Genomic DNA, 21,734 nt, shown 5'->3' on the forward strand with positions numbered 1-21,734 from the left:
TCCGTCCGTCCATCCGTCCGTCCATCCGTCCGTCCAGGGCGCCCCCCCGGCGGCCCTGCGCGGGGGCGGTTTTGGGCCGCGGCCGGCCCCGAGAACAGAGGCCCCTTTTTGCTCGGGGCCGCGCTGGCAGGGCCCCGCGTCCCGTCCCGTCCCCCCGTCCCCCCCGCCGCCCCCCCGGGGGATTTGGGGACGGGGCCGCGCCGGCGGCATCCGCGGGGACGTCACACCGCCGCTCTAAATATACCGCCGGGATCGGGTGACCCGTGGGATTTAGGGACACGTAGGTGCCCCCCCCCCCCTTCCCCACCCGGCCCCGTCAAGGGTTAAGGCGGGCGCCCGGGGTGGCGGGGAGAGGTCAGGCCAGGAATGTGTGATAAGATCGCCAGGCCTCGGGCGACGGGGCCGCCGCGTGCACACGCGTGTGTGCCAGCGTGCACACGCGCCCCCCCCCCCCCGGTGCGTGCCGCCCCGCACACGCGTGTGCCCCCCCGCACCCCCCCCCCGCGCTTTCGCCCCGTCACTGATTTCTTTCCCAGCCCCGCGGTCGCCCATGGCCAAAGATGGCCTGGCGAGGAGGAGGAGGAGGAGGAGGAGGAGGAGGAGGAAGAGCGCGTCGCCGGGCCGGCGCCCTGCCAGGACTCCTGGGCCCATTCCGGCTCTGCCTGCCCGCTGGATGGGGGGGGGGGGGGAAGAGGGGGTGCCCCGTCTGCCCGCCCCCCCCCCCACCCCGGGGCGTTCCCTCGCCCCGAAACGGCTGCTATTTCAGGCAGCCGAGCCGGATAAATTAGGCAATCGGGAGCGGGGAGGAATGCGCCTGGCGGCGCGGGTGCCCGGAGCCGCCGGCGGCATCCCGGCCCCGGGGCGGGCGGGGGGGGGGGGAAGGGTAAAAAAAAAAAGCCCCCCCCCCACCCACACCGGGATTTGGGATGCTTTTCCCAGCCGCGCGCAGCTGCTGCGGGTGCCCCGCTGGGAAAAGCGGAGCCAGGCGCCCGTCCCGGGGCTCCTCCGGCCTCGCGCCTCCGGAGGAAGCGGCGCGGGAAACACCTTTTGGGGCTGGAAATCGCCGCGGCCTTGGGAAACAATAGCCCCGGGGGGGGGGGTTAGGAATAATAATAATCCCCCCCCCACCATCCCGCTCCAGTGTTGGCGCCGGGGCGTGCGCTTCCTCCCTTTCCGCTCGCTCGCTCGCCCGCCCGGACCTCGAGCCGGCCCCGGCGAAGCCCACGTGGCGCCGGCGGCGGACGTGACAGCGGGCCGCCACCTCCCTCCTCCTCCTCCTCCTCCTCCTCCTCGCCTTCCTCCCCGGCGGCCCCGGCTTCCCAAGGGCGCCCGTCGGATGCGGCGGGATTTTTGGGCCGGCGAGTGGAAAAACTGAGGAGCGCCAGCGTCCGGCCAGGCATCCTGCCCCCCCCCCCCCCGCCGTCCCGTCCTGCCGGCGTTCCCGGGCAAGGAGTTTTCCCTGCTCCCTCCGGGAGTTTTGCTCGGGAAAAGGAGGAGGGAGGGGGGGGAGCGGCGAGCCCAGGCGTCCGGGGTGACCCCGGGGGGTGCCGCGAGCCGGCGGCCGTTTCCGGTAACCCGACACGGGTTATTTCCCCCTCCGCCGGCGGGACAGGTGTGCAAGGGCTCCGGCGCCCTTCCTCCCCGGCGCAGGATGCGTGCCGAGCACCGACCCGCTCAGTGCACGTGTGGCGGGGGGGCCGTGCCTCAGTTTCCCCAGGTCAAAGCAAGCTCCTTCCCCGGGGCGGCTGCACCATGGGGCGTTTCTGCCCCGGGGCTGGGTGATTTTGGGAGGGGGGGGGCACCGCCTGGTGCCGTCCCCCGGTCCCAGGTGCCCCGGGCACGGCGCCGCGCTGGCATTCGTGTCCCCCCGCCCCCCGCGCCGCCGTTTTTCCCACCCTTTGTGGCGGGTAAATCCCCGGCGATCCCCCCGCGCCGGCCCCCAGCGCCCGCTCTAATCCGCCCGCCCTTGTTTGCACAGCGAATTGCTGCCCCGACGGATTCCTCCGCGCTCGCACCCCTCCCCGCGCCGGGGCCGCGGGTGCCGGGCACCCGCGGGTGGGTGTGCAAGCGGCGAAGGTGCACGCGCAGCCCCGCGGCGGTGGGCACGCGCGTCCCCGCGTCGGTGCGTGCACGCGGCAGTGCACACGCACACGTGCAGCCCTGTGTCGGTGTGTGCACGTGGCAGTGCAAATGCACACGCACGGCACCGTGTTGGTGCATGCCTGCAGCAGTGCAAATGCACATGCACGGCCCCATGTTGGTGCCTGCATGCAGCAGTGCAAACGCACATGCACGGCCTTGTGTCGGTGTGCAAATGCACACGCACAGCTCCGTGGCAGTGCGTGCACGTGGCAGTGCAAACGCACGTGCACAGCTCCGTGTTGGTGCGTGCATTTAGCAGTGTGAACACACATGCAGCCCCGTGTTGTTGCATGCACATAGCAGTGCAAATGCACACGTGCGGCCCCATGGCAGTGTGTGCACGTGGCAGTGCAAATACACACGCACGGCCCTGTGTTGGTGCATGCATGTGTTGGTGTGCAAATGCACATGCACGGCCCCATGTCGGTGCATGCACATGGCAGTGCAAACGCACACGCATGGCCCCTTGTCGGCGCGTGCATTTAGCAGCGTGAATGCACGCGCAGCCCTGTATCAGTGCATGCATGTGGCAGTGCAAATGCACATGCACGGCCCCGTGTTGCTGCATGCATTTAGCAGTGTGAACACACACGTGGCCCTGTGTTGGTGCATGCACGTGGCAGTGCAAATGCACACGCATGGCCCCGTGTTGGTGCATGCATATGGCAGTGCAAATGCACATGCACAGCCCTGTGTTGCTGCGTGCATTTAGCACTGTGAACACACACGCAGCCCCGTGTTGGTGCATGCACATGGCAGTGCAAATGCACACGCATGACCCCGTGTCGGTGCATGCACGTGGCAGTGCAAATGCACACGCGCGGCCCTGTGTTGGTGCATGCACGTGGCAGTGCAAATGCACACGCACGGCCCCGTGTCCGTGCATGCACATGGCAGTGCAAATGCACATGCACGGCCCCTTGTCAGTGTGTGCATTTAGCAGCGTGAATGCACGCGCAGCCCCGTATCGGTGCATGCATGTGCAGTGCAAACGCACGTGCACAGCCCCGTGTTGCTGCGTGCATTTAGCAGTGTGAACACATGTGCGGCCCCGTGTCGGTGCATGCACGTGGCAGTGCAAATGCACACGCGTGGCCCTGTGTTGGTGCATGCATGTGTTGGTGTGCAAATGCACATGCACGGCCCCATGTCGGTGCATGCACATGGCAGTGCAAACGCACACGCATGGCCCCTTGTCGGCGCGTGCATTTAGCAGCGTGAATGCACGCGCAGCCCTGTATCAGTGCATGCATGTGGCAGTGCAAATGCACATGCACGGCCCCGTGTTGCTGCATGCATTTAGCAGTGTGAACACACACGTGGCCCTGTGTTGGTGCATGCACGTGGCAGTGCAAATGCACACGCATGGCCCCGTGTTGGTGCATGCATATGGCAGTGCAAATGCACATGCACAGCCCTGTGTTGCTGCGTGCATTTAGCACTGTGAACACACACGCAGCCCCGTGTTGGTGCATGCACATGGCAGTGCAAATGCACACGCATGACCCCGTGTCGGTGCATGCACGTGGCAGTGCAAATGCACACGCGCGGCCCTGTGTTGGTGCATGCACGTGGCAGTGCAAATGCACACGCACGGCCCCGTGTCCGTGCATGCACATGGCAGTGCAAATGCACATGCACGGCCCCTTGTCAGTGTGTGCATTTAGCAGCGTGAATGCACGCGCAGCCCCGTATCGGTGCATGCATGTGCAGTGCAAACGCACGTGCACAGCCCCGTGTTGCTGCGTGCATTTAGCAGTGTGAACACATGTGCGGCCCCGTGTCGGTGCATGCACGTGGCAGTGCAAATGCACACGCGTGGCCCTGTGTTGGTGCATGCATGTGTTGGTGTGCAAATGCACATGCACGGCCCCATGTCGGTGCATGCACATGGCAGTGCAAACGCACACGCACGGCCCCTTTTCGGCGTGTGCATTTAGCAGCGTGAATGCACGCGCAGCCCCGTATCGGTGCATGCATGTGGCAGTGCAAATGCACATGCACGGCCCCATGTTGCTGCATGCATTTAGCAGTGTGAACACACGCACGGCCCCGTGTCGGTGCATGCACGTGGCAGTGCAAACGCACACGCACGGCCCCGTGTCGGTGCATGCACGTGGCAGTGCAAACGCACATGCACAGCCCCGTGTCGGTGCGTGCATTCAGCAGCGTGGACGCAGGCGCAGCCCTGCCGGCGCCGGCGCGCACGCCTGGCCGCGCGAAGCCGTCCCCGCCGGCGCTGCGCCGCGGCCCCGGGGCCGTGCCCGGGCGCCGGCAGCGGGCAGCTGCGAGCGGCCCCGGGGGCGCAGGAATGCGGTGGGCGGCCGGCAGCCGGCGGCGAGATGAGCTCATCCCCTCCGCGCCGCCCGCGCCGCCCATGACTCCACCGCGCAGTTATGCGGCCCCGGCCCTTGCCAGGAGCCGGCGCGCGGCGAGCCCCCCCGGCGCGGTGCATGCGGCGTCACCGGCGTCCCCGCTTCCCCCCCCCGGCAGGCGGGCCGGCGCGAGACCTCCTTCCCCGAGGACACCGAGGCGGACCACGTGGGCGGCCCGCGCGGCCGCAGCTACTACGCCCAGCTCTCCGACGATGAGGACCTGCTGGCCGACGAGGCCTCCGGCGGTACGTCGCCGCGGCGCGGAGCCGGCGGGCTTTGGGGGGGGGGGACGCGCGTAAAGCCGCTCCGGTTGCACGGCTCATTGCGCCCATTTCGCAGATGGCAGCGGCGAGGCCGGCAGTGGGACCGACTCGCTCGGCAGCGTGGAAACCCCCGCCCTGGCCGTGCCCGACATCGGGCTGCTGCCCACAGGTAGGAGGGCGGCGCGGGGACACCGGGACCTTCCTGCCGGCGCTGTGCCACCTCCGTCCTCAATCTGTCTCTGCTCTGTCCCGCTCGCTCTTCCTCCTCCTCCTCCTCCTCTTCCTCCGCGCGGCGGGCAGCGCCCTTGCCGGCGCCGGCGGGCATGGCGGGGCCCGAGCCCGACGACGACGGCCCGCTCAGTAAGTGCCAGCTGGGCCGGGGGCGGCGTTGCGGCGCGGGGTGGGGACCTCGGGGACGGCACCCACGTGTCCCCTGTCCCCCCCCCCCCCCCCCCCCGGCTCTTTGCAGTCTATTTCCGGGCGCTGGTGAACTTCACCCGCAGCATCGACTACAGCCCCCGGCTGGAGGACGCCGCCTCCGAGGAGTTTCGGGAGGTCGCCGAGGCCGTGGTGGATACGGTGAGCGCCGGGAGGGGGGGGGACGGACGGCGGCACCCCGCGGGGACCCCGCTGACACCGTGTTGTCCCCCCCCTCTCCAAACGCAGCTGGAGTCGGAGTACTACAAGATCCCCGGGGAGCAAGTGGTCAGCGTGGTGTTCATCAAGTGAGCGCCGGGGGGTGCCGGCGGTGGGGGCGCGGGGTGCCGGCGGGTCCCCCCCACCCAAAACGCCCACGCCGTGCCGTGCCGTGCCGCGCTGCCCGCAGGGAGGTGGCGGGCGCCGTCTTCGTGGAGCTGGACGTGGGCTCGGAGGGCAACGGCGACGAGGGGCAGATCCGCGAGGTGCTGCGCGCCGTCGTGGCCGGCGGCTCCGTCGCCTCCTACGTCACCTCCGAGGAGGGCTTCCAGTTTCGGCGGCTGGGCGCCGGTGAGCGGCGCCCGCGGCGGGGGGGGCGCATCGGCGGTGGGGTGCACCGGTGGCAGGATGCACCAGTGGGTTGCGCCGGCAGGATGCACCGGCAGGTTGCACCGGCAGGATGCACCGGCAGCAGCGGGGTGCACCGGCGGCAGCAGACCGGCCCTAACCGTGGTTTTTTCCCCCCGTCCCGCCCCGGCGCGTGTCGCAGTGACGCCGCGCTGGCGCGCCTGCAGCGCCCTGGAGTTCGCCTGCGGCAGCGGCGAGTGCGTCGACGGCACGTACCGCTGCGACCGCCGGCCCGACTGCCGCGACGCCTCGGACGAGGAGGGCTGCGGTGAGCCGGCGGTGGCGGCACTCGCCGACCCTCTCCGGCGCTCTCGGCTACCTCTCTCCGGCTTCCTCTAACCGCTCCGGCGCCCCACGCTAACCGCTCGCCCCCCTGGCACCCGCCGCACCGCCCTCACCGCCTCTCGCGCTCTCCGCAGACCTGCCGGACACGGCCACGCCAACGGCCACCGCGCCGCCAGCCACCGCACCGCCGGCCGCCACCAGCGCCGCGCCGCCGGCCGCAACCAGCACGGCGCATCCGGCCCCCAGCCGCCCAGCGGGCACGGTGCCGGCGCGGTGCCGGCCCGGCGAGGCGACGTGTGCCGACTGGCAGTGCGTGCCCCGCGACTACCTGTGCGACGGCGAGCGGGACTGCGCCGACGGCAGCGACGAGCTGGGCTGCGGTGAGCTGGCGGCGGCGGGTTTTGGGGAGGGGGACGGCGGCGACGCCGGGCGCTGACGCCGCGCCGGCGCCCCCCCCCCCCCCCCGCAGGCACCCCGACGCCGTGCGAGCCCAACGAGTTCAAGTGCCGCAACGGGCACTGCGCCCTCAAGCTGTGGCGCTGCGACGGCGACAACGACTGCGGCGACGGCTCCGACGAGACCGACTGCCGTGAGTGCGCCGGGGCCGGCGGCGCGGGGGCCGTTGGGGGTCCGGCCGCGGGGGCTGACGCCGCCGCCGCCGCCACCCGCAGCCACCAAGGCGCCGGGGGACGCGTGCGGGCCGGACCAGTTCGCCTGCGTGGCCGGGCGCAGCTGCATCCCCGCCAGCTACCAGTGCGACGAGGAGCCCGACTGCCCCGACCGCTCCGACGAGGTCGGCTGCGGTGAGTGCCGGCGCCCCCGGATGCCGGGTGCGGGGCCGGGACCCCGCGTGGGTTGCGGTGCTGTGCCAGGCACGGTGCTGGGATCCTGGGCCAGGTATGATGCCGGAGCCCGTGCCGGGTGCAGTGCCGGACCCTGTGTAGGGTGCGGTGCTGGATCCCGTGCCGGGTAGGATGCCGGACCCTGTGCCGGGCGCAGTGCCAGATCCCATGCCAGGTGCGGTGCCGGGTGCTGTGCCGGACCCTGTGCCGGGTGCTATGCTGGACCCTGTGCCGGGTGCCGTGCCGGACCCTGTGCCGGACCCCATGCCGGGAACGGTGCCGGGTGTCAGACCCCGTGCCGGGTGCCGTGCCGGGGGCGGGCGCGTGGCTCGGCGCCGGGTGACGCGGTGCCCCCGCAGCGCCCCCGCAGGTGGTGACGCCGCCGGCCGAGGCGGTGCAGGCGGAGCCGGGGCAGACGGTGCGCTTCACCTGCGCCGCCACCGGCGTGCCCACCCCCATCATCACCTGGCGCCTCAACTGGGGCCACATCCCGGCCAGCCGCAGGTGGGTGGGGCTTAGTCGGGGGCGGGGCTTAGTCGGGGTGGGGATTCTGGGGTGGGGCTTGTGCTGGGGGTGGGGCTTGCATGGGGAGTGGTGGGGAATCGGGGACCTGCAGCAGTGGGAGGGGCTACTGGTGGGGGTGGAGCTTGCACATGGAGGAGGGGCTTGTGCTTGGTGGGAGGGGCTTGTGGTGGTGGGAGGGGCTTGCAGCAAAGGGAGAGGGTTGGAGGTAGTGGGAGGGGCTTGCAGCATGGCAGGGCTTGTGGCAGTGGGATGGACTTGGGGTGGTGGGAGGGGCTTGCAGTGGGGAGGGGCTTGGGTGGTGGGAGGGGCTTTGGTGGGAGGGGCTTACAATGAGAGGGAGGGCTTATAGTGAGGGGGGCTTGGGTGGTGGGAGGAGCTTGGGTGGTGGGGGGGCTTGCAACAAGGGGGAATGGCTTGTGATGGGAGGGTCTTGAAGTGGGAGGGGCTTGCAGTTACAGGGAGGGGCTTGAGGTGGTGGGAGGGGCTTGCAACAAGGGGGAATGGCTTGTGATGGGAGGGTCTTGAAGTGGGAGGGGCTTGCAGTTACAGGGAGGGGCTTGAGGTGGTGGGAGGGGCTTGCAACAAGGGGGAATGGCTTGTGATGGGAGGGGCTTGCAGTGACAGGGAGGGGCTTGAGGTGGTGGGAGGGGCTTGCAACGAGGGAGTGGAGCCTGTAGCAGGGAGCAGTGCATGGGGGCTGTGCTGGGGGGCGGGGCTTGCACTTGGGGTGGGGCCTGCAGCAGTGGGCAGGGCTTGCACGTGGGGGCGTGTCCCGCGGCAGGGCAGGGCAGGGGGGTTAGGGCCGCGTCTGAGCGCGGTGCGACGCGGCGCCGGCGGCAGGGTGTCCATCGAGAGCGAGAAGGGCCGGGGCACGCTGACCATCCGCGACGTCAAGGAGGCCGACCAGGGCGCCTACACCTGCGAGGCCATCAACGCCCGCGGCATGGTCTTCGGCATCCCCGACGGCGTGCTCACCGTCACGCCGCCCCGCGGTGAGCGTCCCCGTCCCCGCCGCGCCGTGCCGCGTCACCCGCCGGCGCCGCGCTGCCGCCGCGCTCACCGGCCTCCCCGCAGGGCCCTGCCCCGCCGGCCACTTCCACCTGCCCAGCGCCGCCCGCTGCCTGCCCTGCTTCTGCTTCGGCGTCACCAGCGCCTGCCGCGGTGCCGGCCGCCACCGCCACCGCCTCCACCTCCGCTTCGACCGCCCCGGCGACTTCAAGGGTAAGGGCAACCGGTGGCGGTGACGGCGATGGTGACGGCAGAGCCGCGCCTGACCCTCGCCCCCGCCGGCGGCAGGCGTCAACGTGACGGGGCCGGCGGGGTCGCCGGCGCTGGCGGCGCCGCAGCTGCGCGTGGAGCCCGCCGCCGAGGAGTTCCAGCTGCTGGACCTGTCGCGGCGCTTCCTGGCGCGCGACGCCTTCTGGGCGCTGCCGGCCCCTTTCCTGGGCGACAAGGCGGACGCCTACGGCGGGGCGCTCAGCTACGCCGTGCGCTACCGCCTGGGCCGCGGGCCGCCGGAGCCGACGCGCCGCCCCGACGTGGTGCTGCTGGGCGCCGGCGGCAAGCTGCTCTCGCGGCCCCGCGCCGAGCCCGCCCGGCCCGGCGTCCTCAACCGGCGCCGCGTGGCCTTCACCGAGGTGGGTGACGTGACGGCACGGCGGCGTGACGGGGTGGGGGGGGAGGGCCCGCGCGCGCACCCACGCGGCGTGACGGCACCCGCCCGCAGGACGAGTGGGAGGACGAGACGGGCGGCGCGGTGAGCCGGGAGCGGCTGCTGCTGGTGCTGCAGGACCTGCGGGGCCTCCTGGTGCGGGCGGTGTACGACGGGCGCCAGGCCAGCGCCGGCCTCAGCGCCGTGGCCATGGACGTCAGCGGCACCGAGCCCGCCGGCCTGGGCCCGGCCGAGGAGGTGGAGGAGTGCAGGTAGGCCGCGGCGGCGGCGGTGGGGCCTCACCGGTGCCGGCGGTGGGGTCTCACGGCGCCGCCGCGTCCCCCAGGTGCCCGGCGGGCTACGCGGGGCTGTCGTGCCAGCGGTGCGCCGCCGGCTTCGAGCGGGTGCCGCACGGGCCCTACCTGGGCGCCTGCTCCGGCTGCAGCTGCCACGGCCACGCCAGCGCCTGCGACCCCGTCTTCGGGCACTGCTTGGTGAGCCGGGGCGAGGGGGGGGACATGGGGACACGCGGCGGTGGCAGCGGGCGGCCGGGCGACGCGGCCTCACGCCCCTCGCCCGGCGCAGAACTGCCAGCACAACACGGAAGGCCCGCGGTGCGAGAAGTGCCGCGCCGGGTTCTTCGGCGACGCCACGCAGGGCACCGCCGGCGCCTGCCGGCCCTGCCCCTGCCCCTACGCCGAGGCGGCGCGGCGCTTCTCCGAGTCCTGCTTCCTCGACACGGACGGGCAGGCCACCTGCGACGCCTGCGCCCCCGGCTACGCCGGGCGCCGCTGCGAGAGGTGGGATGGGGATGGGATGGGGATGGGGATGGGATGGGGATGGGGATGGGGACGGGGGTGGCGGTGGCGGCACCGTCCCACCGCTCGGCCCCCCCTCCACCCCGGCTAGGTGCGCCCCGGGCTTCGAAGGTGACCCCATCCAGCCGGGAGGGAAGTGCACCCCGATCGGTGAGTGCCGGCGCGGCGCCGACCCGGCGGATGGGGACGGGGGCGGGTACAGGGATGGGGACAGGGATGGGAACGGGGACGGGGATGGGGATGGGGACGGGGATGGGGATGGGGACGGGGATGAGAATGGGGAATGAGAATGGGGATGGGAACAGGGATGGGGATGGGGACAAGAATGGAGATGGGAATGAGCATGGGGATGAAGACGAGAATGGGGATGGGGATAAGGATGGGGAATGAGAATGGGGACGGGGATGAGGATAGGGATGGGGATGGAGATGAGGATGGGGACGAGGTTGGGGATGAGGATGGGGAATGAGGACGGGGATGGGGATGGGGACAAGGTTTGGGATGGGGATGGGGACGAGGTTGGGGATGAGGATGGGGAATGAGGACGGGGATGGGGATGGGAACGAGGTTTGGGATGGGGATGGGGACGGGGATGGGGACGAGGATGGGGTTGGGGACAAGGTTTGGGATGGGGACGAGGATGGAGATGAGGATGGGGACGAGGTTGGGGATGAGGACGGGGATGGGGATGGGGACGAGGTTTGGGATGGGGATGGGGACGGGGATGGGGACGAGGATGGGGTTGGGGACCAGCATGGGGATGAGGACAACGATGGGGATGGGGGTGGGGAGGGGAGCAGGGACTGGGACGAGGATGGGGACGAGGACAGAGACGAGGATGGGAATGAGAACGGGGATGGGGATGGGGACCACGATGGGGAGGAGGATGGGGACGGGAGTGGGAAGGGGGACAGGGACTGGGATGGGGATGGGGTTGGGGACAGGGATGAGGACAGTGACGGAGGCGGGGGGTGGGAGCAGGGACCGGGATGGGGACAAGGACAGTGACGGTGCCGGGGCCGCGGGCCACCGCTCTCCCCCTCCGCCCGCAGGCCAGGAGATCGTGAAGTGCGACGAGCGCGGCGGCGAGGACGCGGCGGGCGGCACGTGCCGCTGCAAGGTGGGTAGCGCCACGGCGTCACCGGCGGCGTCACCGGCGGCGTCGCGACGGGCGGCGTGCTGGCGACCCCGGAGGGCAACCGGCCGCCGTTGGCGCCCCCGCAGCCCAACGTGACGGGGCGGCTGTGCGACGCGTGCGCGCCCGGCGCCTTCCACCTGAGCCGCGCCAACCCCGACGGCTGCCTCAAGTGCTTCTGCATGGGCGTCTCGCGGCAGTGCGCCAGCTCCTCCTGGCACCGCGACCAGGTAACGCCGGCGCCCCGCGGGCCCCCCCGCCGCCGCCCGGCCGGCCCCGGCGCCCGCCAACCCGCCGTCGCCCTCGCAGGTGCGCGCCGCCGCCGCCGCCGAGGCGCCCTTCGGCCTCGCCGACCTGGCCAACACGCGGACGGTGAGCGAGGGCGTGCGCTTCGCCGGCCCGCGCGAGGTGGCCTTCTCCGACTTCGCGGCGCTGCCCCGCGGCGTCTACTTCTGGGTGCTGCCGCCGCGCTTCACCGGAGACAAGGTGCCGCCAGTGGGGTGGTTTTGGGGGACGGGGGTGGCGATGATGAGGACCGCGGTGACGCCGTGTCGCGCAGGTGACGTCGTACGGCGGGGAGCTGCGCTACGCCGTCAGCCACGGGGCCGCGGCGGGCGCCGGGCCGCTGCCGCGCCACCCCGACGTGCTGCTGCGGGGCAACGGCATCGCCCTGGAGCATTTCGGCGAGGTCCACCCCGAGCCCGGCGTCCCCACCGCCGTGACCGTGCCTTTCCGCGAGGTGAGGGCGGCGGGGCGGCGCGGTGGCACGGGGCCACCGCCACCGCCGCCGCCGGCTCACCGTGTGTCCCCCCCCCCGGGCAGCGCGCCTGGCGCCGGGCCGACGGGCGCGAGGCCACGCGGGAGCATCTGCTGATGGCGCTGGCCGACGTCGACCTGCTCATGATCCGCGCCTCCTACTCGGACGACCCCACGGAGAGCAGGTAGCGCTGGGGCCGGGCGGCTTTCGGGGACGCCGGGCGGCTTTCGGGGACGCCTGGCACCGCCTCGGTCCCCCGTCCCCCCACCCGTCGTGCCCCGCAGGCTCGCCGACCTCCGCATGGACGTGGCGGTGCCCCACGCCACGGGGCTGCGGCGGGCGCTGGAGGTGGAGGACTGCGCCTGCCCCGACGGCTACCGCGGCCCCTCGTGCCAGGTGAGCGCCGGCTCGGGGACGGGGACGGGCGGGCGGCCACGTGGCGGCCGCGTGGCCCCTCCTCATCCTCACCGCTCCGCTCCGGCAGGACTGCGCCGCCGGCTACACCCGCACCTCCAGTGGGCTCTACCTGGGCACCTGCGAGCGCTGCCGGTGCAACGGGCACGCCGACGAGTGCCACCCCGAGACCGGCGTCTGCCAGGTGAGCCGCCGCCGCCACCGTGTCCCCCCCCTTTCCCGAGCCTCCGGCGCGTCCCCGCGCTCAGCTCGGCTCTCCCCACCCGCCAGGACTGCCGGGACCACACCGAGGGCGCCCAGTGCGACAAGTGCCGAGCGGGATACTACGGCGACGCCACCCGCGGCACCGCCGGCGACTGCCAGCCCTGTCCCTGCCACGGGCCCCCCTCCGCCACCCAGTAGGTGCCCCTCACCCCGGCGCCCGGCCCCTCCGTGGCGCCTGGCGGCCGCTCAGCTCGCCCTCTGCTTTCCGCCAGGGAGACCAGGACGTGCTTCGCCGACGCCGACGGGCAGCCGACGTGCAGCGCCTGCGCCCCGGGCTACGCCGGACGGCTCTGCGAGAGGTGCGGGGCGGCCGGGTGCGAGGGGGGGCGGCTGGCCGGGCGCGGGGCGCTCACGCCACCGCCTCTCTCGCCCAGGTGCTCTGCCGGCTTCGTGGGCGACCCGCCGCGGGACCAGCCGTGCCGAGGTGAGCGCCGCGGCGGTGGGGAGCCGGGATGGGGCCGGCTCCCCGCGCCTGACCGCTCTCCTCCCGCGCGCGCAGAGTCCGGCGAGCGGTGCCGGTGCGACCCGCGCGGCAGCCTCAGCGAGGAGTGCGACGCCGCCGGGCTGTGCCGGTGCAAGGTGAGTCCGGCGCCGCGCCGCGCCGCGCCGCGTTGCACCGCGCCGCGTGACGCCCGCCTCGTCCCTCGCAGGCCAACGCCGAGGGTCCCCGCTGCGCCTCCTGCCGCCCCAACCACTTCCACCTGAGCGCCGACAGCCGCGACGGCTGCCTGCCCTGCTTCTGCATGGGCATCGTGCAGCAGTGCGCCGCCGCCGCCTCCTATTCCCGCGGCCTGGTACGAGCCCCCCCGCCGCCGCCGCCACCGCCGGCTTGCCCGTCCCGCTCACCCGTCCTCTCCCCGCAGATCAGCACCCACTTCGCGCCCGGCGCCTCCCACGGCTTCGCCCTGGTCAACCGGCAGCGCAGCGCCCGCGTGGCCACGGGCTTCGGCGTGGAGGCGGCCGCCGCCGCCGCCGCGGGCCCCCGGCTCACCTACGGCCGCTTCGGCCAGCTGGGCCACGAGTCCTACTACTGGCAGCTGCCGCAGCTCTACCAGGGAGACAAGGTATCGTCCCGGCGCCGGCGCGGCCGGAGAGATTTTTCCGCCGCGCGTCGGTGGCTTTGGAAGTGGGAGGGGGCTGCTGGCACCGGCGGCGCGTCCCCCGCTCACCCCGCTCTCTCTTCTCTTCCCTTCTCTCCTCTTTTTCCTCCTCTCCGCCGGCTCTAAAGCGGAGGGAAACCTATTTTGCCCGGATGCGCCGGGCGCACAAGGTAGCCGGCGCGGTGAGCGGGTTGCGGCAGTGCCGGGATGAGCCCAGCGCGGCACCCAGGGCTGCCCCGAATCCGGCGGCTCAACCCGGCCCGACCCCGCAGAGCTCGGCCCCGGCGGAGGAGCAGCTGCGCAGAGCCCTTGCCGCGGGCAGCGGCGCCGGCGCCCGGCTCGGCCGAGATGCCGAGGTACCGGCACGGTCGCGGGGCCGGGAGCGCCGGCCCGACTCGCCGCCCGTTCCCCCGCTCCGGCGTCCCCTCCGGCGGCACGGCGGCCGCAGCTTCCCTCTGTCTTCCTCTCTTTTTCCGTCTGTCCCGCGCGCCCAGCACGCTCTGCTCTACGACGGCTTCCCCCTGCTCCCCGAAAGCGTTTTCTACTGGCAGCTCCCCGGCGCCTTCCTGGGGGACCAGGTAACGGCGGCGCAGCGCATCCGCCTCCCCCCGGATCGGCGCCGCGGGGGTCCCGTCATCCCTTTCCTCCCTCGCAGGTGGGCTCCTACGGCGGGCGGCTCCGCTACACCTTGGCGTACACCCCCGGGGGCCGCGGGGCCCCCCTGCCCGACGCCGACGTCCAGATCACGGTACGGGGCGCCGCGGGGTGGGTATGGGGGCGCCGGCGGTTGGATCCTTCCCGCTCCGCTCCGTAACGCCCTGCGCCGGACCCCGCAGGGCAACGACATCACGCTGGTGGCCTACCAACCCGAGCTGCCGCCGCGGGCGCCGCGGGCCTTCGAGATCGTCTTCCGGGAGGTAGGGCCGGGCGCGCGCCGCGGCACCGGTCCCCCGCGGCGCCGGTGTCCCGGGCGGCCCCGACCTCGCCTCTCGGCCCGCAGCAATACTGGAAGCGCCCGGACGGGCAGCCGGCCACGCGGGAGCATCTCATGATGGCCTTGGCCGACCTGGATGAAATCCTCATCCGCGCCACCTACTCCACCGACATGGTCTCGGCCAGCATCGCCGGCGTCAGCATGGAGACGGCCGTGCCGGCCGCTCCCGGCCTCCCGCCGGCGCCGGAGGTGGAGGAGTGCCGGTGCCCGCCGGGCTACCGCGGGCTGTCCTGCCAGGTGAGCGCGGGGTGGCTGTGCGCCACGGGGTGCCCGCCGCGTGCCGCGCCGCCGCATCGCTCCCTCTCTGCCCTCGCTCCGGCAGGATTGCGCCCCCGGCTACACCCGCACCGGCGGCGGGCTCTACCTGGGCCACTGCGAGCTGTGCGAGTGCAACGGGCACTCGGATACCTGCCACCCCGAGACCGGCGCCTGCTCCGTAAGTGCCCCCGCCGCCCGCGCCCTGCCCCGCCGCCCCGCCGCCGCCACGGCACCCTGCCCCAAGCGCCCGCCGCTCCTCTCCGCAGAGCTGCCTGCACCACGCGGCGGGCGAGTTCTGCGAGCGCTGCTCGCCCGGCTTCTACGGCGACGCCACGGCCGGCACGCCGGAGGACTGCCAGCCCTGCGCCTGCCCCCTGCTCCACCCCGAAAACCAGTGAGCGCCCGGGGCTCGCGCGGGAGGGGGGGTGGACGGCGCCGAGGTGCCGCCGGTTAGCCGTGGGCACCGCGCGGTGCTTTCGGGTGCCCCCGCCGTGGCCAGCGCCTCTCCCTCCCCGCAGGTTCTCGCGGACGTGCGAGAGTCTGGGAGGCGGCGGGTACCGCTGCACGGCCTGCGAGCCCGGCTACGCCGGACAGTACTGCGAGCAGTGAGTACCGCCGGCGCGCTCCTCGCCGCGGCCCCTTAACCGCGGGGCGCCGCGGAGCCCGACCCGTGATGTTCCCCCCCCCGCTTTTCCCCGGCAGATGCGCGCCCGGCTACGCGGGAGACCCCAACGTGCGGGGGCAGAAGTGCCTGCCCGTGGGTAAGTCGGGGAGGCTCGGCACGGCGGAGGGCAGCGCCGGGGCGGCGGCGCCCGCCCTGACCCGCGCCGCCCTCTCTCCCCGCCGCAGACCGGACCCTTCTCGCCGTGCGCGTCCACCCGCCGAGGACCACGGTGGCCCAAGGCAGCCCGGTGACCCTGCAGTGCCAGGCCAGCGGCGACCCCCCTTTCTATTACTACTGGTCGCGGGAAGACGGGCGGCCGCTGCCCGGCGGCGCCCAGAGCCGGCGCGAAGGTAATGGGGGCCGGCGGGGCCGCGGCGGGGGACACCGCGGTGGCGGTGGCGGCGGCGGTGGGCTCTCACCCGCCCCGTGCCCCTAGGCGAGGAGCTGCACTTCGCCAGCATCCAGCCCTCCGAAGCTGGCGTCTACATCTGCTCCTGCCGCAACCTGCAGCACAGCAACGCCAGCCGGGCCGAAGTCATCGTCACCGGTAGGGAGCCCGGGGAGGGTGGCGCTGGCGCTGGGAGGATGAAGGCCGCGGCTCACCCCTCTCCCTCCCGGGCGCAGAAACCCCCAGCAAGCCCATCACCGTGACGGTGGAGGAGAAGAGAGTGCAGCGGGTGAAGCCCGGGGCCGACGTCACCTTCGTCTGCACGGCCAAGAGCAAGGTGAGGGGGCCGCGGGGTCATCGCCTGGCTCCCCGGCGCTGCAGCGGGCATGCAGGCGCCCCTGGGTGCCCACCTGGGCATGCAGACACCTCTGGGTGCCCATTTGGTTGCATGGGGCATGCAGACACCCTTGGGTGCCCACCTGGGTGTGCAGACATCTCTGGGTGTCCATCTGGTTGCATGGGGCATGCAGACACCCCTAGGTGCCTACCTGGGTGTGCAGACACCCCTGGGTGCTCCCCTGGGCATGCAGACACCCCTGGGTGCCCGTGTGGCTGCATGGGGCATGCAGACACCCCTAGGTGCTCCCCTGGGCATGCAGACACGCCTGGGTGCCCGTGTGGCTGCATGGGGCATGCAGACACCCCTGGGTGCTCCCCTGGGCACGCAGACACCCCTGGGTGCCCACCTGGGCATGCAGACACCCATGGGTGCCCGTGTGGCTGCATGGGGCATGCAGACACCCCTGGGTGCCCACCTGGGGTGTCCATCTGGTTGCATGGGGAATGCAGACACCCCTGGGTGCCCACGTGGCTGCCTGGGGCATGTAGACACCCCTGGGTGCCCACCTGGGCATGCAGACACCCATGGGTGCCCATGTGGCTGCATGGGGCATGAAGACACCCCTGGGTGCTCCCCTGGGCACGCAGACACCCGTGGGTGCCCGTGTGGCTGCATGGGGCATGCAGACACCCCTAGGTGCTCCCCTGGGCACGCAGACACCCGTGGGTGCCCGTGTGGCTGCACGGGGCATGTAGACACCCCTGGGTGCTCCCCTGGGCACGCAGACACCCGTGGGTACCCAGGCGGGCAGGCAGATGTCCCCGGACGCCCACACGTCCTGCAGGAGCACCGGTCCCTGCACGAGGGTGCATGGCACCAAGCTTGGCAGAGCGGCTCCGAGCCGGTCCCCTGCCCTTCCTCACCACCCTCTTCCTCACCAGTCGCCCGCCTACACGCTGGTGTGGACGCGCCAGAACCACGGGAAGCTGCCGAGCCGCGCCATGGACTTCAACGGCATCCTCACCATCCGCAACGTGCAGCCCGAGGACGCCGGCGTCTACGTCTGCACCGGCTCCAACATGCTCGACATGGACGAGGGCACGGCCACGCTCTACGTCCAAGGTGCGCGCCCGCCCGCGCCCCGCTCCCGCCCCCCTTACCGGGAGCGCCGGGTGCTGGGGGACCCCCTGGCACCCCCGCACCCAGCACGTGAGCCCGGCTCGGATGCCGCGGGGGACTTAGGGCCCGTGCCTTGGTTTCCCCTTGGGTGAAAGCAGAGGAAAGCTCCTTCCCCGGCAAACCGGGCTCCTTGCAGGCTTGCGGGGAGCCCAGAGGCCGTGGCGATGGGCAGGATTGCTGCCCGGGGGAAGCTCCTCTGCTCGCCCGGGGCGCTCCCGCCGCCCCGACCTGAAAACTGTGTCTTGTTTGCAGCCCCTTCCAAGACTCAGATGTTTTATGGACCCGTTGAATTCATGGAAGGCCACAGACCCTGTAAGTCAGCATGCGAGGGCAGGGCTGCCCGGGCACGGCCGGCTCCGCACCGAGCAGTGCCGGGCTGCCAGGAGAAGCGGGGGCTAGCTAAGGGGGGGGACGGTGGGGTCCATGGTGGGTGCCTGAGCCGCACATCGTCTCACCCCGCCGCAGCCAGCCCCGCCGCGGCCCCCAGCGCCACCGTGGAGCCGGCGCAGCTGAGCGTGGCGCCGGGCCAGCCCGCCGAGTTCCGCTGCGTGGCCACCGGCAGCCCCGCGCCCACCGTCGAGTGGCTCGGTAGGTGCCTGGTGGCAGTGGGGAGGGCGACCACAAGGCTGCGGCACCCGGCGGGTGACCCTCTCCTCTGCCCGCTGCAGGCGGCGCGGGCGGCGCGCTGCCCCCGGGCGCCGTGGTGCAGGGCGGCATCCTGCGCTTCCCGGCCGCCGAGCTCGCCGACGAGTCGCACTACCTGTGCCGAGCGCGCAGCAGCGCCGGGCAGCACACGGCGCGGGCGTTCCTCCGGGTGCAAGGTGCGTAGGGCGGCGGCGGCCCTTCTCCGAGCAGGGGGACGCGGCGGCGCTGACCCGCCGCGGCGCTGCCCGCAGGTGCCGGCGCTCCCCAGGTGCAGGTGAGCCCCGAGCGGACGGAGGTGCAGGAGGGCTCCGCGGTGCGGCTCTACTGCCGCGTCTCCGGCACGCCCGATGCCACCATCTCCTGGGAGAAGCAGGGGGGCGCTTTGCCCCCGCAGGTGAGCCAAATTTTTTGCACGGGGGCGGCTTGCACGCCGGGCTGCCCCGTTGCACGCCCCAACCCCGTGCCCGCGTCCATCCGCCTCCTCCCTCGCCGCAGTCCCGCTCGGAGCGCACCGACATCGCCACGCTGGTGATCCCCTCCATCGCGGTGGCCGACGGCGGCGTCTACCTCTGCGTCGGCACCAGCGCGGCCGGCACGGCCCGGGCCAAGATCGACGTGGTGGTGGTGCCGATGCCGGGTAAGATGCTCCCCGCGGTGCTTTCGCCTGTCTTTCGCCGGGGATCCGGCAGCTTGGCACGGCACGGGCCGGCTCGTCTCTCCGCAGGCGCCGCGCCGCCCGTCCACGTCGAGTCCCCGTCCCCCTCCATCGCCGAGGGACAGACCCTGGACCTCGACTGCGTGGTGGCCGGTCCGGGCCAGGCCACGGTGACGTGGTACAAGCGCGGCGGCTCGCTGCCCGCCGGCCACCAGGTAGGGCGCGCACGGAGCCGGGGCGTCGCGGCGGGGCGCCGGCACCCAACGCCGCCCCGCCGACGCCGTCCCCCCTCCGCCGCAGGTGTCGGGCACCCGCCTGCGCATCCCCCGCGTCACGGCGGCCGACTCGGGCGAGTACGTGTGCCGCGTCACCTCCGGCGCCGGCGCCGTGCAGGAGGCTTCCTTCTTCGTCACCGTCCACGCTCCGGGCGCTCCGTACCGTGAGTGGCGCCGCGCCGGTTTTCGGGGGGGGACCGGGGCGATTCGGGCGAGCCGCGGGGGGGTTTTGCCCGGTTGCAGCCCTTCTCTCCGCTTTTGCAGCCTCGGGCACCGCCGCGCCGGTGCGGATCGAGCCTCCCTCGTCGCCCGTCCTCGAGGGCCAGACGCTGGACCTCACCTGCGACATCGGCGAGGGCCAGACCTCGGTGATGTGGTACAAGCGCAGCGGCTCGCTCCCGGCTAACCACCAGGTACCGGGGACGGGGACGAGGACAGGGCGGGCGGCGTCGCGGCAGGCGCCGGATCCCGATTCGGGGTGCGGGGTGGGGGGTTATTTTTGCTTCTCTCGGCGCTCCCCTCCGTCCGTGCCCAGGTGTCGGGCTCCCGCCTGCGCATCCCCCACGTCACGGCGGCCGACGCCGGCGAGTACGTGTGCCGCGTCACCTCCGGCGCCGCCGTCCGGGAGGCCTCCATCGTCGTCACCGTCAAGGCCGGCTCCGGCGCTTCGTACGGTGAGGCCGGGCTCTGCTCGCCCCCGGGCGGTCCCCGCGGTCCCGGCACGGCCCGGCGCTCATCGCTCCGTCCCCCATCCCAGGGCCGGCGGGATCGGGCGTCGCGCCCCCCATCCGGATCGAGGCGTCCTCATCCGCCGTGGCCGAGGGACAGAGCCTGGAGCTCAACTGCGTCGTCGCCAGCCCCGCGCAGGCCACGGTGACGTGGTACAAGCGCGGCGGCTCCCTGCCGGCCAAGCACCAGGTAGGGCGAGCGGGTCCGTCCCCGGCGGGGGAACGGGCCGGGATGGCACCATGGCCCCCCCGTGACGCCCGTGACGTCCCCGCAGGTGTCGGGCTCCCGGCTGCGGCTGCTGCAGGTGACGGCGGCCGACTCGGGCGAGTACGTGTGCCGGGTGAGCACCGGGGCGGCCACCAAGGAAGCCTCCGTGATGGTGACCATCCAGCCCAGCGGGGCCGTCGCGCACCGTGAGTGGGGACCGGAGGGGACGCGGGGGTCTCGGTGCCCATGGGCGGGCGCTCGCTGCGTCCCGTGCCGTCTCTGCCGTGTCCCCGGGCTCACCTCGCCGTCTCGTCCCCAGCCGCTGGCGTCGCGCCGCCCGTGCACATCGAGTCCTCCTCCTCCTCGGTGGCCGAGGGACAGACCCTGGACCTCAACTGCGTGGTGGCCGGCCCGGGCCACGCCACGGTGACGTGGTACAAGCGCGGTGGCTCCCTGCCGGCCAAGCACCAGGTAGGGCGAGCGGGTCGGTCCCCGGCGGGGGAACGGGCCGGGATTGAGTTGCAGCCCCCCAAAATCCCACCAGGGCACCTGCCCCCCATGACGCCCATCATGTCCCCGCAGGTGTCGGGCTCCCGGCTGCGGCTGCTGCAGGTGACGGCGGCCGACTCGGGCGAGTACGTGTGCCGGGTGAGCACCGGGGCGGCCACCAAGGAGGCCTCCGTGATGGTGACCATCCAGCCCAGCGGGGCCGTCGTGCACCGTGAGTGGGGACCGGAGGGGACGTGGGGGACGTTATCCATGGGGTGGCACCAGCCGCGGGTGGGTGACGCTCCCGGGGTCTAGCCTGACCCCTGCGGTGCTGCGGCCGGACCCCACGGCAAATTGCTCCCCGGAGGAGGTGCCCGGGCTCATGCCGCCGTCTCGGTCCCCAGCCGCCGGCGTCGCGCCGCCCGTGCGCATCGAGTCGTCCTCGTCTGCCGTGGCCGAGGGACAGACCCTGGAGCTCAACTGCGTGGTGGCCGGCCCCACGCAGGCCACGGTGACGTGGTACAAGCGCGGCGGCTCCCTGCCGGCCAAGCACCAGGTAGGGCGAGCGGGTCGGTCCCCAGTGGGGGAATGGGCCAGGAGGGTGGCACAGCCCCCCCGTGACACCCGTGACGTCCCCGCAGGTGTCGGGCTCCCGGCTGCGGCTGCTGCAGGTGACGGCAGCCGACTCGGGCGAGTACGTGTGCCGGGTGAGCACCGGGGCGGCCACCAAGGAAGCCTCCGTGATGGTGACCATCCAGCCCAGCGGAGCCATCTCCTACCGTGAGCGATGCCGGGAGGGTCGGGGACGCCGGGGGCTGGCTCGCTCCGGGTGCCCCGCGTCCTTCCTGGCGTGACCCTGCCGTCTCATTCCCCAGCCGCCGGCGTCACGCCACCCGTGCGCATCGAGTCCTCCTCCTCCTCGGTGGCCGAAGGGCAGACCCTGGACCTCAACTGCATCGTGGCGGGCCGGGGCCAGGCCACGGTGACGTGGTACAAGCGCGGCGGCTCCCTGCCGGCCAAGCACCAGGTGCCACGCGGGCGTTTTGGGGCGGCGGGGGCCCTTTGGGGCAGCTAAGGGACACGCGTCCCCGTTCACGCACGTCTTCTGCTGGCCATCAGGTGTCGGGCACCCGGCTCCGCATCCCGCAGGTGTCGCCGGCCGACTCGGGCGAGTACGTGTGCCGCGTCACCGCGGCGGGCGTCACGCAGGAGAGCTCCCTCCTCGTCACCATCCAGAGCGGCGCCGGCTCCTCCTACGGTACCGGGGGGCCGCGGCGGGGGGACGCGGGCGGCGGC

The 21,734-nt window shown here is 72.9% G+C and overlaps 1 protein-coding gene across 1 annotated transcript in view; it reads left to right on the plus strand.

The window, feature by feature from the left end:
• HSPG2 (heparan sulfate proteoglycan 2) overlaps positions 1–21,734 on the plus strand; it is a 35,605-nt gene that overhangs the window by 1,328 nt on the left and 12,543 nt on the right. Inside the window, exons 2-59 of the mRNA XM_067311105.1 lie at positions 4,636–4,762; positions 4,857–4,949; positions 5,250–5,359; positions 5,447–5,505; positions 5,607–5,767; positions 5,967–6,098; positions 6,262–6,489; positions 6,579–6,698; positions 6,781–6,912; positions 7,311–7,455; positions 8,317–8,468; positions 8,551–8,697; positions 8,773–9,113; positions 9,203–9,399; positions 9,474–9,621; positions 9,713–9,927; positions 10,037–10,095; positions 10,998–11,065; positions 11,170–11,310; positions 11,390–11,566; positions 11,640–11,819; positions 11,903–12,021; positions 12,122–12,233; positions 12,322–12,435; positions 12,522–12,649; positions 12,728–12,814; positions 12,890–12,939; positions 13,015–13,094; positions 13,166–13,309; positions 13,379–13,579; positions 14,271–14,363; positions 14,452–14,532; positions 14,616–14,846; positions 14,932–15,045; positions 15,134–15,261; positions 15,386–15,472; positions 15,570–15,628; positions 15,717–15,881; positions 15,968–16,078; positions 16,156–16,256; positions 17,201–17,381; positions 17,691–17,750; positions 17,904–18,026; positions 18,107–18,259; positions 18,335–18,477; positions 18,579–18,720; positions 18,808–18,953; positions 19,039–19,177; positions 19,278–19,426; positions 19,549–19,687; positions 19,771–19,931; positions 20,017–20,155; positions 20,269–20,420; positions 20,532–20,670; positions 20,843–20,994; positions 21,080–21,218; positions 21,314–21,465; positions 21,558–21,696. Coding sequence (XP_067167206.1) covers positions 4,636–4,762; positions 4,857–4,949; positions 5,250–5,359; positions 5,447–5,505; positions 5,607–5,767; positions 5,967–6,098; positions 6,262–6,489; positions 6,579–6,698; positions 6,781–6,912; positions 7,311–7,455; positions 8,317–8,468; positions 8,551–8,697; positions 8,773–9,113; positions 9,203–9,399; positions 9,474–9,621; positions 9,713–9,927; positions 10,037–10,095; positions 10,998–11,065; positions 11,170–11,310; positions 11,390–11,566; positions 11,640–11,819; positions 11,903–12,021; positions 12,122–12,233; positions 12,322–12,435; positions 12,522–12,649; positions 12,728–12,814; positions 12,890–12,939; positions 13,015–13,094; positions 13,166–13,309; positions 13,379–13,579; positions 14,271–14,363; positions 14,452–14,532; positions 14,616–14,846; positions 14,932–15,045; positions 15,134–15,261; positions 15,386–15,472; positions 15,570–15,628; positions 15,717–15,881; positions 15,968–16,078; positions 16,156–16,256; positions 17,201–17,381; positions 17,691–17,750; positions 17,904–18,026; positions 18,107–18,259; positions 18,335–18,477; positions 18,579–18,720; positions 18,808–18,953; positions 19,039–19,177; positions 19,278–19,426; positions 19,549–19,687; positions 19,771–19,931; positions 20,017–20,155; positions 20,269–20,420; positions 20,532–20,670; positions 20,843–20,994; positions 21,080–21,218; positions 21,314–21,465; positions 21,558–21,696 — 7,885 coding nt within the window. The remainder of the gene's footprint in view (positions 1–4,635; positions 4,763–4,856; positions 4,950–5,249; positions 5,360–5,446; positions 5,506–5,606; positions 5,768–5,966; positions 6,099–6,261; positions 6,490–6,578; positions 6,699–6,780; positions 6,913–7,310; positions 7,456–8,316; positions 8,469–8,550; positions 8,698–8,772; positions 9,114–9,202; positions 9,400–9,473; positions 9,622–9,712; positions 9,928–10,036; positions 10,096–10,997; positions 11,066–11,169; positions 11,311–11,389; positions 11,567–11,639; positions 11,820–11,902; positions 12,022–12,121; positions 12,234–12,321; positions 12,436–12,521; positions 12,650–12,727; positions 12,815–12,889; positions 12,940–13,014; positions 13,095–13,165; positions 13,310–13,378; positions 13,580–14,270; positions 14,364–14,451; positions 14,533–14,615; positions 14,847–14,931; positions 15,046–15,133; positions 15,262–15,385; positions 15,473–15,569; positions 15,629–15,716; positions 15,882–15,967; positions 16,079–16,155; positions 16,257–17,200; positions 17,382–17,690; positions 17,751–17,903; positions 18,027–18,106; positions 18,260–18,334; positions 18,478–18,578; positions 18,721–18,807; positions 18,954–19,038; positions 19,178–19,277; positions 19,427–19,548; positions 19,688–19,770; positions 19,932–20,016; positions 20,156–20,268; positions 20,421–20,531; positions 20,671–20,842; positions 20,995–21,079; positions 21,219–21,313; positions 21,466–21,557; positions 21,697–21,734) is intronic.

The sequence above is a fragment of the Apteryx mantelli genome, chromosome 26 (genome assembly GCF_036417845.1).
Source record: "Apteryx mantelli isolate bAptMan1 chromosome 26, bAptMan1.hap1, whole genome shotgun sequence".
NCBI classification, from domain to species: domain Eukaryota; kingdom Metazoa; phylum Chordata; class Aves; order Apterygiformes; family Apterygidae; genus Apteryx; species Apteryx mantelli.